The sequence below is a fragment of the Theobroma cacao genome, chromosome 6 (genome assembly GCF_000208745.1).
Source record: "Theobroma cacao cultivar B97-61/B2 chromosome 6, Criollo_cocoa_genome_V2, whole genome shotgun sequence".
Lineage (NCBI taxonomy): Eukaryota > Viridiplantae > Streptophyta > Magnoliopsida > Malvales > Malvaceae > Theobroma > Theobroma cacao.
This window is the reverse complement of record NC_030855.1, coordinates 5,027,997-5,047,573: the sequence shown is the minus strand read 5'-3', so window position 1 is coordinate 5,047,573 and position 19,577 is coordinate 5,027,997. Positions and strand designations below refer to the sequence as shown.

The window sequence follows — 19,577 nt, the reverse complement described above, 5'->3', positions numbered from 1 at the left end:
ATCTATATTCAATTGTCTTCTTTCCTTCGAGTAAAGAAACCAATTCTCAAATAAAATTCTTTTGTAACGCCTCCATTTTCTCGTTCATCTCTTTGATTCATGTTGGATCTTTTAATGCATCATGCACACTACTAGGAATAGATACAATGGATAATTGATTAATAGTGAGTGCATACGATTCAGACAATCTATGGGAGGACACATAGTTGCTAATTGGATATTGGACCTCGGCTTTAGGATCAGGTTCATATTGTTTATTTGGGACTCCCTTATTCGATCTTTGTGAATATTTAGGAACTATCCTTTCTATAGGAACATGTGTTTCATGGGACTCATCAGATATGAAATTCGAAATTTCATGGGACTCATCAAATATGGGATTCGAGATTACTTCAGATATGGCATTTGGGATTACTTTAGGGAGAACATTATAGGTTAATTCTTCAATTAATGGTGTAGGCGTAGGCACGGGTAATTTTGAGGATTCTATGACAAAAGTACCTAATTCATTTGCAGGAAGAACTAACTCACTCTCAATTTTAGGAATTCTATCATAACATTATTGAACACTTTTCCCAAAATGTCCATTCACTTCCTCTAATTCCATAAACTCCTCTCTTACACCACCTTGTTGTAACACATTCTCTTCACTAGAGCTCTTCCCTTGAAAAAAAGTCCAAAGACTCCTCTTAAATAATAAGGCTCTAATTCACAAAAAGAAGCATTCAGGTTTTATGTAATTGATGGGTTTGAGGGTCATAACACCTATACCTTTTCTAAAAATCAAAATAGCCAACAAAGACACATCGTTTTGCACATGGATCAAGTTAATTTCGCAAGTTTTTAGGAATGTGAACATATACAGTTAACTAAAAACTCATGGTTCAAGATTAGGGAGGTGGGGAACTAAAAGTAAAGATCGCATTTTTTGTTAAAGGGCTTGAAAGTTTATCACTCAATAAGGTATTCGGTTAATAAGGTAGGTAATGGATTTTACAACTTCTCCCTAATAAAATTGAGGCATGTTTATGCCAAAGAGAGAGGCACGAACCATTTCTAATATTTATCTATTCTTCCTCTCAGTCAATCCATTTTACTGTGGATTATAAGTATAAAAAGTTTGATGATGAATCCCATGAAGGCTCAAAAATTCATCAAGAGATCCATCATACTTAGTACCATTGTTCGTTGTAGAGCATGAATTTGCTTCTAGTACTGAGTGCCCACCATAGTATAAAATTTCTGAAATGCTATGCATACATCACTTTTATTTGAAACAGAGGTACCCAAGTCATTCTAGTACATTCATCAATAAATGCAACAAAGTAATGAGCTTTAGAAACAGAAGGAATTTTTACAAGACCTTAAACATTAGAGTGAATAACTACAAAAGGTTTTGAACTTTTATTCAAACTTGGTGGATAAGAAATACGATGGCTCTTACCTAGTTCGCAAATGTCACAATGAAAATCCAAATCATTCAGACCTGAAAATAGATGTAGTTGTAACTTCTTAAGATAAGTGAAAGAAAAATGGCTTAATCTTCAGTGCCATAACCGTATAGTTGCTCGAGCTTTTTCTTTACTACTAGTTAGAGTCACCTTGTTGAATTTCGATCTATCACTTTTTGTTAACTTCAAATAATAGAGTTTGCCTTGCCTAACACCATGACCAAGAATCTTCAAAGTCAGAATACCTTGAAAAAGGCCAAATGAGGGCCAAAAAGTTACAATGCAATCAAGAGTAGATATAATTTGGCTAACAGACAAAAGATTACATTCAAGGGATGGAACAACAAGAACTGTATCTAATGTAAGAGTATTGGATAATATGACAGATCTTTATCCAATACCAAAACATGTACTATCATTAGCTGTGGAGATAACAGATTGAGAATAAGAGAGGACTAATTATAACTAACTAAAGTTCTTAGTCATATGGTCAGATACCCCTGTATCAATAATCCATGTATTATTCTTAGAAGTTGCAAAGAATACTAATGCCTTACCACCTATACTTGAGTGGGCAATGTTTGCCGTAGGCTGCGATTTGTCTGTAACATTTTTCGTAAGCTTCGATTGGTTTTCTTCCGTGGATGTCACCATGGCTTTCCTTTCAATCTTCTTTCTTAGTTTCTTTATGAAGTCCCACTACTCAGGATAGTCAATGATTTCATAATATCGTTGTTTCAAATGACTTGTTTCACCACAATGAGTACATACCAGAATGTTAGATTTTTTGGTTGATTGATTACTTTGATACTTCGAGGAGTTACACGATAATCCTTGTCGAGTTCGATTGGCTAGCATAGTCGTGCTCTCAAGATTCGGGTGAAAGCCTCTCATTATTTGTCTTTGTTGATATTCTCTCCTAACATATGCATATGTGCTTTTCAAATCAAGTTTTAGATCTTTTAGTAAGATTTCTCCACAAACCTGAACAAATTCAAAATCAAGTCCACTTAGAAAAATATGGACTTGAAGCTTAGCCATCGCGGAATGCAGTTGGACTATACCTTCAGTTTTTCCTTCCTACGAGATAGTCTTGTGATCAATTTCCTAAAAAATAGCCACAAGTTCATTATAGTATGTTGATAATGGTCGGCCACTTTTTTTAGTAGAGAAAGATCTCTAATTCAATTCAAAAATACAATTCTCGTCCCATCCATCATGGAAGGTTTTCGATATAGTTTCCTATATCGACTTGGTTGTGAGAAATGAATAAATTGTTACATTAATGATGGACTCATTGAGTCAATAAGCCAACTTTTCAATTTGTGATATTTAGTAATTCATGTTCCAAGAATAGGATCTCCGGGTACACACTTTTTTGCTTCTCTGGTGAGATATCCAGCTTTGTTGCGAGCGTCAATACGCATCTCCATGAGTTGAAATCATAATAAGAAATTTGTCTCATCTAGTGTAATACTGGTAGGAAACACAAAATTGTCTTGGTGGACAATAATTGCTGGTGTTAGGTTGTCTGGTGTGGCTGGAACCATGGAATTGCTTGGTTCAATTAGAACAATGGAATTGGTTTTTGCCATGTAGTTTCAGATGAATAGAAGAAAAAAATTTGATGGTGATTTTTTGAGTATAAGCTTCAGAATACGAGATTTGTGTTAAAGAGTTCTTTTCGGATTAAAATTGCTCTGATACCATGTAGAAAATATTGAAGATCTAAGCAAAGAACTAAACTGCTTGACAAAAAATAAAGAATTACATAAGGAGCTATTTATAATAGCTAACTCAAAATAGACCTACTTGGTGTACAAGTAAAAGTAATTATAATAACCAACTAAACCTAAACCTACTCGATGTGCAAGTAAAGAAAATAGTAAATAAAGAAGTATTCTAACTCAGGCCTCTTTAGTGTACAAGTAAAGTAAAAAGAAAATAAGAAAATATTCTCCTCAAAATATTTCTAGAATTAATAATTATAGCTCATGCGGACAAGATCAAATAGTAAGTCTTTATAGTCCACTATATATTTATTTAAATAGTTTTTGAAAAGGTTTTGTTAAAAAAAAAATACAACTCCAGTCAAATATAGCTTCTCCATAATTGACTATAGCAGTTCATGCTTCATTCTGCAATATTTTTAAAATCTAATTCATTCCCTTGTTGGATGTTCTTGTTACTTATTCATTGAGCTAACACTCCTAACAACTCTAATGAAATTGAAATATGCTATACAAAATTGTCATTCAATTTACTATGCCAAGTGTCAACTAATTACATGAATTGAACATAAATTGAAAGATGGTCCTTATATACATATAGTTATAGGTTATTGATAAATTGCATTTTTAGATGTGAAATAAATTTTTTTTTTGTTCGAGTTGAGGTTTGGGTCAATTAATCAAGTACTCATGAATAGATAAATAAATTTAGTCTTGTAAAGTCGAGAATGTAATGGGTTTGTTTATTTAGATAATGTCTAGAATATTAGGATTTGAATTCAAATAATAGTCTTAAATTTTAATCAAGATTCTAATATTTTATAAATAATAGGATTTTTGTGGCATTGTCAAAATTATGACTCTTTTGATATTTCTTTTACGAAGAATGAAGAGAAAAATAAAAAAAAAATAAAATGAACTTAAATTAAATAAATAGAGTATTCAAAGCGTTTAACATATTGACCGCTGCGAAAGCAAGACAGGCATCCGATTCAAAAACAAAGAATAAAGAAAAGTAAAAAAGGAGTTAGAATCTGACAGACAAACCATTTACTAAACTCTTCAAAGATCATTATCGTTGTTAGCTTTGAGGAAAGAAAGAAAGAAAAATGGCAGAGCCTCCCTTGCAACAACAAGAGTATCTCGATGTTCTTACAAAATCCGGTGAAAAAACCGGCGTTTCCAAGCCCAGGCACGTCCCCCCCTGCTTCCCCACTCTACTATAATCTTAAAGGAATCTTCATCTCTGGATTATCATTTTTCTTATTTGGTTGAATTATTGATCTTTCAATACAAATGACCTGACCGGTTATTCCAGTTCTATCAGCCAATTATTCTCTATGCTGTTAGTTTCTGAATATGTAAATCATTGTGGTGCTCTTGCAGGGGAGATGTTCACCGAGATGGGGATTACCATCGAGCTGTCCACGTATGGATCTTTGCTGAGAGTACTCAAGAATTGCTTCTCCAAAAACGTGCACACTGCAAGGACTCGTGGCCAGGGTTGTGGGATATCTCAAGTGCTGGCCATATATCTGCGGGTGATTCATCACTAATAACAGCGCAGTATGTGAATCCTAGTCCACAAGCTCTTCTTGCTGTTTTTATTTAAGGAGCTTGTATGCTTATGAAGAACTGTTTATAATCTTTCTTCTCTGTGCTATGCAAAGATATTGTCCTCATCTTCTTGTTTATCGTTGCTAATTTTCTTTTGTTGTATATTCTTGGTTGGCATGGTTAATATTTTTTGTTTTAAATATCTTATTGAGACAGTCTCCTAACTGATGCTAAACCTGGTGGTTTCCGGAGTGGCTAACCAACCCTTTTGTTGGGAACCAGTGAAGACATCTGACTTCTTTTTTTCTTGTCCTTCTTTTCAAAATGTTTGGTTCTCCTAATATTTTGAGTCCACTTGATATATAATCAAATGTTAGCATTTTCGAGAATATTTTCTTTCGTCAACACTAAGGTCACTGAAGATACAAGAAAAATACAATCTGTTCATTTTCCTCAGAAGGGACTTTCTTCAACCATAAAATCAGAAGTAAAAGTCCTAATTTTTAATTTTTAAATTGTATCAACAATGTTTAATTTGTTTACAGCTATGTTATAATCACTTTTTGGCATACACTCTATCTACTGTAGTGACACATAGTTTGATAACGGTGTTTTAATAGCAGTGTAAAGTTGACCCCCCCCCCCCCCCCCTTATTTTTGAGGGCTGTCCTTCTTGCATACTTATGTGCGATAATCTTGTAAGGAGGAAGATTCTTATGCAAGGTATTAGGGAACAATGATCCTCTTCTAAAATGGGGGCAAGTAAACATGTTAAATATACTAACTTCAAGTTTTCAGAAAATATATAAATATATTTCGAAGGGAATTTTTTCTGTTATTCTTGTTGTAAAGTTTTCTTTTTTCAATATTTTCAACTTCTTGGAATGTAATAGAAAATTGACATATTTTAACAATTTTAAAGATGGTAGTATCACAAGTGATAATTTTCAATTATACTAGATAACTGACAACTGTGAGAGGTAATTTCTGGTAGTTGTTAGCCAAGATTGTCATAATTACTTTTTAGATCTGAATTCAGTGAGTAGTTACACTGTCAACAATGTTTCCCGGTGGCTAAAGATGTTGAGACTTGAGAATAATGGGATGATCAGTGGATAGTAGCTAAGAAACGGTGCAGTCAACTCCTGGTAATAGTAATTTGATTTCCCCCAGAAATGACTTACTGTCTTTCAGAACAGAAAGTCACCTTTTTTCCCTAAAAACCAGACCTTGTTTTTTGTTCGAACAAGCAAATATATCCCTTTGACTAAGTTTCTTGTATTACGCAAAACATGGAGAACTTGAAAAATATCTCTATAAGCTATATTTTGCAAAACAAAGCGTATTGATGTTTTCAGTCACTTAGCGGCTTGAAGCAACCATCGCAGGAAATGGTGACAGCTTCAAAGTTGTGAGTTAAGATTGACTGTCCATAGTTCCTATTACGACCAATATTTGAAAAGTGAGTGGTTTCAGAAATATAGCTGCCCAATTTTCAGCTTCAATTGCACTCTATCTTAGTAATTTCCATCATTCATTCACCCCATATGTATATTCTCAGGCCTGTATCCAATGTTTGAATCCTTTAATCATGAGCCGAGGAGCCCTTTGCTTTGGGATTATAATGAGTTTCCTTTGAATTGTTATGACAGACTCCCCTGCTACTTTAAACCTTGTATATCTCATGGTTATAAATACGAGGAATGCACTTTGACCTTGAAATCTTGAGGACATGGCTCATGATGCTGGCAAGTTTTGAATTTGACCAGATTTCCTACTATAGCCTAACAGATTGTTGCTTAATAAGAATAAAATGATAGTTTTTTTTTTTTATTAACATTGTTCGACATGATACCTGTTAGTTTCCTTATTCTTCTAGCAATAGCTATCTGGAAGATGATCTTATTGTCCGTTCCTTTGTTAGTAACTATCAACACAAGAGACTCTTTGGAGATCAGCTTCTATGGATTTTTTCCTAGCTTAGCCCAGTTTTCCATCTTCCCCATCACTTCTTACTTGTTGAAAATATAACTCTCCACATATTTATCCATATTTGGTTGTTCCTGGTGTTAAAGTACGCTGCTTGCTAAATATCTTATGGATTCAGGAGGGAGCTTCATGAAGAACTGGGGGTGGTCCTCCCAAAGGATGCATTTGAGTTGATCTTCATTTTTCTTGAAGAGTGGTTAGTTGATAAAATTCTCTCTGTTGGACGAATTTTACTTTTCTCCTTATAATATAACTGCTCTAATGAATGGATGACTATGGTTCTTTGTTGGTGGTCTTGACCACAGTTTCTTTGGTTTTGTTTTTGTCATCTTTTACTTTTTCCCAATGATTAATGCGAAGAAATCACACTTTCATCCCATTTATGCTTTGCTAGACTTTTAGCAGCAGTGCAGTAATTTCTCTGGTGCTAATGCAGCTTATTATATTCAAGCCTATTTTTGGTCCATCAGGGTTCCATATTTTCAATAGACAACAAATACTTGAGTATATTTATTGGGAAACATATGGTTTTAATTTTCAATAAAGTTCATAGATGGATTGACTTTCTTTTTCTTAGAGAACAGCATTTTGATCTATATTTTTTCTAAGGTATGCTGCACCAAGGTGATGCAATATTGAAGACCAACTGGACCTTAAGATTTTACTTTGGTCCTGCATCACTTTCAATGAACCATTTTCACCATTTTTGCGTTTTTCATTTCATGCTGTGTTTATTTTCATGGAATTTTTGTTTGATGAATTTCAATGTTTTGGGACGCTTAAGTGGTTTTGTGATGTTTGCAACTTCATTTGACTTAATACTGCCATTTACATTTGGTTGCAGTGTCATAAATGATGGAAAATTCATCAATAATGAATACAGTGATGTATACCTAGTAACAACTCTAGATCCAATTCCTCTAGAGGCCTTTACACTTCAGGTAAGGAAGTTAATCATTATTTTCAGTTGAAAATTTCTACTCATTCAATGTTATTTCATATGTATATAACAAAATTCTGTTTTCTTTTTCTGTATCAAAGTACTTTCTCTAGCCTTTAAGAAAAAAATTGAGATGAACAATAACAGTTAGAATTATCATTCAACATTTTACTGGTTTTGCTTTCTATTGTTTTGGATGAAGCATGGATTCATTTTCTTGCTATTCCAAAATTTTCTCCAGGAAAGATAAAGTTGTGTATAAGTGGAATATGTGGTGTAGGTATGCTTTATCATCTCAAGTTTAAACATTGCTTGTAATGAATGTCCATATGGAATTCAACTCTGGATCTTAAGCCGACTACATGGCCTGATGATGAAATTCCAACTCTTGTTTGTGTTTCAATGCTGTTTTGTTTTGTAACTTCTGTTATTTGATCGGAAACTTCCTCGTGGATCTTAGTGAGCACTGAAAGAAAGATGCCAGGTGATGAGTTAGAGGAACTTAGTTGAACAAATTTCTCCTTTTTATTTTTTTCAAAATCTTCCAGAATACTATGGACTGCCAAAGCATGAGTAAAATTTAACTTTTCAAAATCTCCTTTCCCATGCATTTTTGAAGTTAAATAGGCAGTTAAAACAATCAGGAAAGTACATAATTTAGAAATAAAGGTTTTATGGCAATAAAATTGCAATACTGGGAAAACATCTTGCACTGAGATGAATGAGAATTCTAAATGTCCGTAAATGTTTGATCACATGCATTGGTTAGAAAATACCATTCTTTTACGGTTAGTTGTAGAACCTAATAGGCATGCTCAGATATGCTTCAGTAGTCCTATTTTAAATTAAATCACTATAGCTCACAGGTTTTTATCCGATAGCCTGAGATCTCTTTCTTCAAAACTTCCATCCTTACCATCATTGTCCATGAGTTGGTTTTAATCTTAGAATCTTAAAGGTGTAAGTGGTAGCCGGTGCTTAATCATTAATTCACTATACCCTTGTTTCACAATCATATATGAATATCATGCTTTGACTTGCAAAACATGTTCAAGCCTCAAATTCATCTTATTATAATTTCTTATTAATAACAGGTAAGAACCCTACTTCTACAAAACTGTCTGAAAATCTGAATGTCTCTTATTTGCTTTTGTTTGATGACAGGATACTGAAGTGTCTGAAGTAAAATATCTTTCTTATGAGGAATATAGGAGTCGGCTAGCTCAAGAAGATGCTGAATATGTGCCTTATGACGTAAATAAACAGTATGGTCTGCTTTTTGATATAATTAGAAGAAGGTAGGCTATGAGTAGCTATGGCCATGAAATCCAACAAAATAGTCGTCAAATTCATCTAACTGTTATCTATTCATGTTGTTGTTAACATTTCACATATACTTGCCAAAGGTACAAAGAGAACACTGAGGCACGCAGTTTAGCACTACAAAAGCAACTTCAGCGATATGCTTCTGTTTCTCTGACTGCAGAGGTTGTCAACTTTCTTCAATTTCAATATTAGTTACTCTGCTGTCTTGGTTATGACTTCTGATCTATCTTTAATATCTTACCCTCAAGCTTTTATGTAGTCAATCTGCATTTAGACATGGTGTGATGTGACTAGTATGTGTCTGCGTGCATGTGCATAAATGGACATCTAATTTATTATTAATGAAGCATCCTTAGATTTAAGTTTTTATGTTATATATACATTGAGTAGGATGTGGAATCTTTGTCAATCTACTGGAGGTAACTCATGGTACAAAAATAGGATATGCATGAGATAAAAAAGATGGCAGTGGGAAAGTTCTGTATGCATGTGCTTGAATGTTTTCTTTCTACTTACTGCTGGATGGCCCTGGTGTGAACTGCGCAAATTTCAAATGGAATGCAAAAGAATTTATTGTATGATGAGAGATGCTGGATAGTGGATAGGATCTTGACTATGTAGAGCTTGTAAAAGTGAGATGGACAACTTTTAATGGGTATTCTATGGAAGATAACTAAAGTATGACTGAACCATCAAATCACCTTCAATTGTACTTTAAAAAATTCTGATTGCACTTTGAGGGAATTTATGGATACTTTTGGTTTTACCTTCATCACTTTGCTCATTCTCAGGTGGATGACGTTAGAAACAGGCATATTTGGTTGATTTTTTTTTTTGGGTTATTTCTTTTTGTGGTCTGTCAGGTATCCTCCGAAGATATATAGAAGCATGGAGTTATAGGTGATGTAGGGAAGGATTAGTGTTATGATTCTTTGTTCTGCTTGCATTACACATTCAATGGATCACAATATATAAGATTCATGCACAACTGTCAGCTCTTCTCTCACTTTTTAAGTTTATAAAAGATCAATATTAGAGTAAGGCCTTTTCTAAGTATGTATTGGAATATTTACTAAATCTATTCCCTCATTGCAGTTGACAGGACTTACGGATGCTGACAAGGAGGCCTTGGTATTACTTATTAAGGCTGCAAAGATTATGGATGAGATCTTTTATCTTCAGGTTGTATTTATGCATACAAGTAGACAAAAAGTCACACACACAAGTACACAGATGCACAAAAACTTGTGCTCTGATCTGCTAGCATATCTGATGGTTTAGGTGTGCTTTATTTTTCCATGGGCTTAAAACTTGTTTTATGAAGCTTATCCATCTATATGTGTGTGTGTGTGTGTGTGTGTGTGTGTGTGTGTATACATTTATTTTTGTTATTATTATTATGTTTGGAGGTTAGTTTTGGATTATTGACATTTTGACATTGAGATTTGGAATTGAGAAAACCTCTGATTTTGAGTTTATGCAATTAAGATTGTTCAGACTATTATTGAGTATTTTTATTCTTGGTTATTTTTCCTAAATCAATATCATATATGCCAGCAGTGAGCATATAATTGTTGGTTTCTTTTGATTTGAACAGGAGGCATAATGTGTAGAATCATGCCACAAAATAGCTAGTCTAGTGCATAATATTCACAAGAACTCTCCAAAAGACTATAGAACTTTTAATTGATTAAAAACTTTATATTGAAAGCCACATAGATGGCTTGTTTTATTACCAACGCACTAGTTGCAAAACAGGGAGACAGAACACAAAAATTCTTTGCTAGTTCAGTGTTATAATATAGGTGGTTTTGAGTGATTTCTCTCAGATGCTTCTAGTGCCTCATTACCTTGTTTCTTCTCCTGGGGAAAATTAGTTTTAAACTTATGAAATGGAATGCATATGTGGTCTTTCCAAGAGCAATTCAATGTGAGATGATATTACAAGAAAGTATTAGGTATATGGGCATAATATAAGGAAGAAGAAGGCATAAGTCGATCTTACACCAGAAAGTAACTGCCAAGGATTACAACTTAAATGTCCAGAGTGCAAAAATAGAAACTTTGTTTCTTTCACTAATTGCACAGACTTTATTAGCTAAAAGGTCATTATCTTGTTGCATGCAAAAAAAGCGTTTTGATACATATTTACAATGAAATTAGAAGTATTCATTTTCAGTATAGGATTTCAGCCGGTCACTAACTCGATTTGTTGATGGAACCTTGTGCTCTGAATGACATAATTGTTTCCATGTCTGGAATATTGCACAGAAAAATTATGTTGTTGTGAATGTTTTCACCTAATTTTACATCATCTCTATCATCCTGAAGCGCTTAAATCTTTAGTTTATTTGGAATGAAAAGTATTAGATGGTATGGTGCTAAATTTTGCAATTTAAGTAAATGCTTAATTTTGATAGCATGGCACCATATGCTGATATTTGCCTTTATTCTCTTCCACCTCAAATAATCAGGTTTGGTACAGCAATCCAGTTCTAAGAGAATGGTTAAAGGAGCACGCTGATGTCTCACAATTGGACCGCCTGAAATGGATGTATTATTTAATTAATAAGAGTCCATGGTAAGTCTTTCTATATGATGCGTAGTTTTTTTGTAGGGAATATCTCTCTATTAATGATAAAACATTATTTATCAACAGGTCCTGCCTTGATGAAAATGAGGCATTTTTAACAACTGCAGATTCAGCAATAAAGCTGCTTCCTGAAGCCACAAAGCCAATTACTGGGTGGAAGGGTCTAGAGTACAAAGCTGCATTTCCGATGCTAAAACCTCCTGGTGCAAACTTCTACCCTCCAGACATGGACAAAATGGTAGTACAGGGAATTCATTATGTGCTGCAAAGAAGAATAGTTTATGATTATATAAGTGACTATGCAACTAAGCTGCCAGAGTAAGCATCGTTTTTTTATTACTTACATATGGACTGAGATTGACAAGTTTCATTTGTGTCGTAGGAATTTAAATTATGGAAAGGAAGTCTAAAAGCGGATCAGCAACAAGATGCAATAAGCTTTTTCAGTGTTATTAAAAGGCACAGTCAAGTAAATTGGGACTCTTGTCTTTACAATAATATATTTGATGGAACAAATCATTCAGCAGGTTCTAGTCATGATCTTTATATCATTCCTTACTCCCAAGAGTATCATTCTTTCCTGACAAGAGCTTCTGAACTGTTGCATAAAGCTGGGGATTTGGTCAGATCACCTAGGTATGGTTGTGGCTGAATTTTTTCCTTCTAATGTGACTGAATTTGAAAGCTTATGCCACCTGCTAATATCACTTCAGTTGTTCTTGGTCTATTTAGTTTGAAGAGGTTGCTCCATAGCAAGGCAGATGCATTCCTTTCAAATGACTATTATGACTCAGATATAGCTTGGATGGAATTGGTTAGTAATTTCTAAATTTTTATCCTTTTCTTTCTTCTTAGGTTATGTTACTTTTTCATCTTTTACATCATTGAATTGTTACAATACATATTTAGTATGGTATAATTTTAAAAAGACACCCATAAAATTAGATCCAAATGAATGGCTACCTGTGGAAGCAATGTGCTTGAGAAGTACTTAACTTGATGAGGGGAGAATTTTACTATGTTGATCTAAGAGTGGGATCAAATCCCCCACCCCCCCCCCCCCCCCCCCTTCCATTAGATATCAGAGTTAGCATGTAGGAGGATGACAACGTCGCCAAGTTAGCTCAATTTTAAACTTTTGAATCACTCCCTAAACAAGGTGAAAGTTTTCTTAGAGCCACCAATTCTCTGGTGTTGGTACTACTTTTTTTTCTCTGCTTTAAATTCAATTATATCTTTTTTTTTTAATTTCAAAATATCAGTGATATCTTGTTTTGATGTCAATACTTAATTTGACATTCATTTCAATTCATATTCTAATGAACTCACTGGCACTTCTTTCTCTCCCTGTTCCATTTTCCTGGTTTAGGATTCTGAGCTGGATGTCACCATTGGTCCATATGAAACATATGAAGATGCATTGTTTGGGTTCAAGGTAATGTTTTTCATATTAAACACATTTTCTTCCTCCACTCCAATCATTTTTATCCAGCATAAGAGGGTGTTAATGAAACCTTCTTCTCTTTAATTGTCCATCCTTTTCTGTTTTTTATTTAGATATATTTATTTGAGTCATTGTGGCAAGTCATGGCTTACTAGAGTTTGAGTGCTCCCATACGCGCTTGCACTTATGCATGCTTATGTCCATGTCCTTGTATAAATAAAGGTTGAAAATTAAATTTGTAACCTGGTGTAATTGTGTTGCAATTATGAGTTTCCTTTGATGGGATGTATAGCTCATTAAAGGCACTGTTTGCTTAGGCTACATTTGAAGCATTTATTGGAGTTCGGGACAAAAAAGCAACTGCTCAACTTAAATTGTTTGGTGATAATTTGCAGGTAGGTAAAGTCATTCATAGCCAAAGTTCTAGCAAATTTCTTCTGGTCACTTATTTGTTTCTGACAAAATATCCTATGTTTAGGTTTTGGAACAAAACCTTCCTATGGATGATGCATACAAATCAAAGGATATCATTGCTGCTCCAATTCGTGTTGTTCAGCTTATTTATAATGCAGGGGTAAGTTGTAGGGAACATTGAGAAAAACTTTTCATGATAATCATATGATTTTGTTGGCATTAATATACATCGCAGACGCATGAATGTTGTATGCATGCATTTTGTAGCTAAGATTTTAGGGACTGCATGCTGTATGAATAGTTTGTTCGAAGTTATATTGCTACACATAATTAATTCATGGTTTAGATCCTCCTCTTTCCCCAAACCTTTAATCTTGAAATTTCCCTTTGTAGATTTTATCAGCCGTTGACATAATGATTGCTTAGACAAGTAGAAAAAGAGTAAATGAAGTATCAAATGTAATACATCATGTGTGTGTGTGTGTGTGTGTGTGTGTGTGTGTGCGTGTGTGTGTATGTATGTATGTATGCAAGTATGTATTATGTGGGCGCATTAACTAGTTTAGTGACTCAAAAATGGATGCAAGGAATGAGATTGGAAAGAATGCAGCACAACAAAGAAATCATCTCTGAAATTTTACCTTTTTGGACAAAGTTCTGGTGCAAAACAAGTAGAAGAAAAAACTCATGTTGCCTACTGGTGCTGCTGCGTGGTCCTGGCTGCAGAGTTACTATAGTGTTTTTTAATAGAAAATCAACAAGTTAATTTTGGTTGTCTATCCATAATATGGAATTTATTGTTTGAAAAAAACCCTTGTTTGTATTTCTTTGTTTTCATTAGTTTAATTTTCCTCTAGAGCATCCTTTCTTATATATGCAATCATTTATCTCAGACCAATATAAGGTTAACATATTTGTATTTTACAACAGGATGTGAAGGGTCCTCAGACTATTGCTTTTAATTTACCAAATGATGAACGTATAGTAAAAGATCGAGGAACAGCAATGGTTATCCTTAAGAATGTTTCAGAAGCAAAGTACAATTTTTTCCTTCAAGTTATATGATCATTTTTTAATTGCTCTGTTGCTTACATTTCCATAATTCTTAATGATTATATGATTATTTTCATCCTAACCAGGTTCGAACAGATTCTTCAGCCCATAGCTGATGCATGTATTACAAAGGAACAACATGAACTTGTAGATTTTGAGTCTTTCTTCACTCACACAATCTGCCATGAGTGCTGCCATGGAATTGGGCCTCATACCATAATCCTTCCTGATGGCCGAAAGTCTACTGTTAGATTGGTTAGTTATAATGTTTTCTTTTTATTCATGTTTTATTTCTGTTTCTAGAATGTGTCTTTCTAGCATTTTCATTACAAACATAAATTCATGTACTGAAAGGAAAAAATTTGAGCTCTTTAATTATATGAGGCCAGTTATAGTAAAATATCAACCATCCAGCTCATTGTAGGCGGTACATCCATATATGTGAGCATACTTTGTATCCTGTGTACCTTTGGGTTGGGAATGGTTAGAAAACGCTTGCTTTGCTGGCAAGCAAGATTATATATTTTCTAACATCGATAATGTCTACAAACCTTGAGCTTCTTTTTGTTCATACTATTGACTCTGAGAAACATTTAACTGCATGTAACAGAAGGTATTATGTAAATAGAGGTTTATATATTATTAGAAATGGGGGAGAAAAGAGAAAAGGAAGTAATATAATTGCAACATACATGAGTCTGGAGAATTTGTGAGGAAGATCATTACCAATGGATTATAGGCTTTCTCATCTAGTATGGGTTTTCTTTTTCGTTCAAGAGTCAAGACTAGGGTTACAAGCATTCTTACTATCCATATTTAAATTGTGATTTCCAAACTTTTAACTTGATTATTGGAAATGGAATTCAAAAATACTCTTGTTCTCTCTCTTTGTGCTGCATCAATCTGGCTATTAACCTTTTTCTTTTGAAGTTTTCTTGTTGGAGTTTCCACAAGTTACTATTTTCATTAACATTTATGTTACTGTATTCTTAGTATTTATGGTTTGCAATGGCTTCTTTCCTACTGTTTCTAATAGGAGCTGCAAGATCTACACTCAGCTCTGGAAGAAGCAAAAGCTGACATAGTGGGTCTTTGGGCACTGAAATTTTTAATCAAGAAGGTTGGTGACCAAATCATGTTTTAATATTTTTTCTTTGATGATAGGAGTGCATTTGACTATCAAGTTTGCACGTTAGTTGATGCAGTTGGCAATTAATTTTTCTCCAAGTGCCTTATCTTTGGGATTAGGATTTTCGTTCTTTGCTGCAATTTACTAGTTCTTTCAACCTCACAAGTTTTTCTGCTTTTACAAGAATAAAGAATTCATAAATTTCAACTGCCACCAACGTGACTTAAAATTCATATTTTACCCAGCTGCTAACCCCCTTCCTAGAAGAAAGGTTTTCAAGTTGGCTCAAGATTGGGCCCTAATCATAAAGATTAGGAGCCATAAATTGTGGAATTCAGAAATTTGTGTAGTCATTTAAGGATTAGATTGAGGTTTCATGAAAGCCAGCTACAAGGTTGTTGGTATTAGCTAGTGAAATAGCTGCTTTGAGTGACACTTATTTTACATATTTATTTGTGAGTCAAATATTTCATTGAAACACACCAAACTGGGTTGCATGCACAGCCCAGAAATATTCTTTTTAACAAAAAATCTTTGGTTCAATTTCATTGTGCCCCACAAAGTTTCAATTGCAGCAATCTCACAAATCTAAGCACAGCACTCCTTCCATCCCCCACCCTGCCCCCTCCACAAATTTTGACCAGCAAAGTTGAAAGAATGTATACACATCACCTGGATATTCGGTTATAGTTCTTTTTTTGTGTGTGTTATCCTTGCGTAATTGGGAAAAGAATTTGAAAATTCAATGTCATTGTCCAATCACTTTCTGAAACCGTTTTGTCAATTGGCAGCTTCAATATCCCATCAGGATGTTTGTGATTTCTGTAATAACAGAACTTAACAAAAATGCTTGTCAATTCATCCACATCTGATCTTTTCAATCTGTTCATTAAGTCTGGTGACTGCAATTAGTTGAAACCAAAAAGTGGTCACTTGGCATTTGGCAACACAGAAAGTAAAGAAGGTTGATGACGCATGTGAACTTGGCTGTTGAGCATATTTTCTTTATCTGACACTGTAAAATTCTTTCTTAGAAATGCCTCAGTTTTGGAGTAATTCCTGTAATGGGAAAAATCTTAAAGGGTCAAGAGTTGGATAAAAGAGGAGTTTCTTCAGATCGCAGGTGTTCAAATGCAACCCTTTACCATGCACATCGCACTCCTGAATAATCCTTCACATGCATTGAATTCATCTGTTTGTACATGCACTTGTACTAAGACTTTAGGCTGGAAGTGGTCTTATTGGTCCAATTTTAAGTAGTATAATGCCACTCATAATTAATTTGAGACGGGTGTTTTAGTCAAGCTTAAGTCCCAAACTCCCAATAATGAACATAGGGTGGTAAACCTTCAAACTTGAACCTTACATTTGAAGGATGACTGCAGAGTTAATCCATACTGTATGAAGAATAAGTCAGAGAGTTGTGCAGTAGTTGTCTTTCTATGAGAACATTATGTGCTTTTATGGCAAATGATATTATGTGGAACTAATGAAAATGAAGGCTTATCCGTAGTCTCTCTCTCTTTTTGTGTTGACATTTTGGAGCAGCATTTACTTCCGAATAGTTTGACTAAGTCCATGTATGTTTCTTTCCTTGCGGGATGCTTTCGCTCAGTACGATTTGGCTTAGAGGAAGCTCATGGGTAAGCAAGCTATTCTCTGTCCATTGGCAGCATGTTTTTATTATTGTTATTGACCATTCTAGATTTACTGAATAATGTTCAGAAAAGGACAAGCATTGCAATTTAACTGGTTATTAGAAAAGGAAGCCTTTATTCTGCATCCTGATGAGACATTTGCCGTTAATTTTGACAAGGTATGGCATGTTTAAATTTTCTCTTAAATAAATTTGTTTAGCTAAAACACTTCCACCAAAAATGTTGTTATCTTTGGAAAGGTTGAAGAAGCGGTTGAAAGCTTGAGTAGGACAATACTTACCATACAGGCAAAGGGTGACAAAGAGGGTGCAAGTTTGCTTCTTGAGAAATATTGCACGATGACACAGCCATTGAAAGTTGCATTGCAAAAGCTGGAATGCATTCAAGTATGTCCTACAACATTCTAGTATACATTTATGCATAAATACTTCCAAGTGGATGACTACTAATTTAATGCAAAAATTAAAGTTATTGGTTAGCATGTTTTTGGGGAGAAAGAGGGATAGATGTTTACTCTCCGTGCACACGTACTGGAGAAAAATTGTTACCGGGCCTATGTGCTAGCGCCATAACCCTAATTTGGTATGAGATGGAAAACGGAAAGGGAGAAGATGAAGTGAACAAGAAAACTTGAGATGCTACCAATGTGGTAGTGTCCTATTGTTCAAATAAAGAATACAAAAAAACTACAAAAACTAATGTAGCAGTTACCCTAATTCTGTAATACTTAAAATGATTCTCTCTCTTTCTCCTGTTCATGGAATAGATTTATAAACAGGAAGCAGTGTGACTAAAGAATCTACTTGCCCACATCATACCCTCAAGGGCTTGGCTGTTAAACGTAGATGGTCACCTTATAACCTAAATCTTTAATTGCTATGTAAAAGGTGAAATATTGCAGTAAAATTGATGCCTGTTGTGTTCTAACCTCGTCTTATCTAGCATTATGCTTATAATGCCTCATATATTAACATTTGCCTTAGGTGCCAAAATCTCTCTAGCTTTTATGTGTTTTGAAGGTTGATGTCATTTTGTGCTTTTTTTTATTGGCAGGAATAAGAATCTGTTTTCCAATAAATGATTATGATAGAAATATTAAATGAAAGGGCCTATTTCAAGTTCTTTACTTATATTCTTTTGCTTCCATTTATTTTTCAGGTGCCTGTGGATATTGCTCCTACATTTCCAGCAGCCCAAATGTTGTTAGAATGAAAGACTACTATTGTATAGTTTACTACTACCACAAAGGGCCCTGCCGTTTATGTTTGAAATTACAATAATAAAATAATGCTTTTTAGCGGTAGCATCATTCCTCATGTATACAATTTGTTGAGGTATATTTGATGTCAGCTGTACGATTGGGTGAATCATCCCTTTACAGAAGTGTAATTTCTCGAACGTTTCATGAAGCTGTAAGTTTGATGAAGTTCCTGGTTTAAGCATCCAGGAAACCAGTGTGAATGATATGTTGGCTTTATTAGAGATTAAACAAATTGAGCTCTTCTTGCATCCTTAGCATAACTAATTTCCTGCATTTTCTCATACAATTCAGAGAAGCAAATATTGATTCCAGGGAGAAAGAGTCATGGAGCATTTGAGCCTAGACATGGAAACTTACATGCACTCCTGCTGAGTACCAATCTAATTTAGGTTATCCAGCCAACCGTAGCCTCCAGTGGACCACTGTTAACCTCTCAAAATGATTGATGAATCCAATCAGATTGTGGATTTAGTTCTCAGGAACAAGAGACTGTACCTTATTCATGGCGTATGGTTAAGAAACATAGGTCGTTGAGTTTTCATGAGCATATGCTATCCTTTCGTTTCCAAGAACTTGCCTGATGTTCAAAAGAAAATTTAGGGACATGCTACTAGTCTGACGAACTTGGTGCAACATAACGTAGCTGAAATGGTTAAGTAGCTGATTGTCAGTCGACCTAATGGTTTTAGATATAACGTTTGAAGCTCAGGAATCTGCATTAGTTTAATTGTTAAATGAAAAGCCTGAAAAAGGAACACTCCACCTAGAATGCAATGGGGAAAGAGCAACGAGAGCAGAGTTCATTCTAGCAATATTAGAGTCAAGATTTGAAGAATGCTAGGACACAATGAAAAATTGGACAGGGATGACCGTTTGATCACCTTTGTATTAGCATGTTAGTATCTGCTAATACACTCTCTTTCAATACAACTTTTAGTCAGCTCTGGGGCTTTGCCACCCTTTCTATCCAATCCCCATATTTATGGGCAATTTATTGGGTATCCTGTGTAGATGTTTCTAATATAGCATCCA

The 19,577-nt window shown here is 34.5% G+C and overlaps 1 protein-coding gene across 2 annotated transcripts; it reads left to right on the top strand.

The window, feature by feature from the left end:
* LOC18595500 (nudix hydrolase 3) lies at nucleotides 4,156-18,793 on the top strand. 2 transcript variants are annotated; one of them, XR_001928525.1, is made up of 21 exons: nucleotides 4,156-4,373; nucleotides 4,568-4,747; nucleotides 6,846-6,923; nucleotides 7,572-7,668; nucleotides 8,832-8,965; nucleotides 9,074-9,155; nucleotides 10,089-10,175; nucleotides 11,468-11,574; nucleotides 11,653-11,824; nucleotides 11,969-12,222; nucleotides 12,319-12,400; nucleotides 12,956-13,021; nucleotides 13,348-13,425; nucleotides 13,509-13,604; nucleotides 14,375-14,481; nucleotides 14,584-14,752; nucleotides 15,534-15,617; nucleotides 17,242-17,269; nucleotides 17,352-17,442; nucleotides 17,524-17,670; nucleotides 18,443-18,793. XR_001928525.1 is itself a non-coding variant. In XM_007023475.2 (21 exons), exons 1-21 carry the CDS (start codon nucleotides 4,291-4,293, stop codon nucleotides 18,494-18,496), a joined length of 2,343 nt encoding a protein of 780 aa, XP_007023537.2. In that variant the 5' UTR covers nucleotides 4,160-4,290; the 3' UTR covers nucleotides 18,497-18,793. The 2 variants fall into 2 exon arrangements, 1 of the variants encoding a protein (XP_007023537.2); XM_007023475.2 differs by having other exon boundaries at nucleotides 4,160-4,373; nucleotides 17,175-17,269.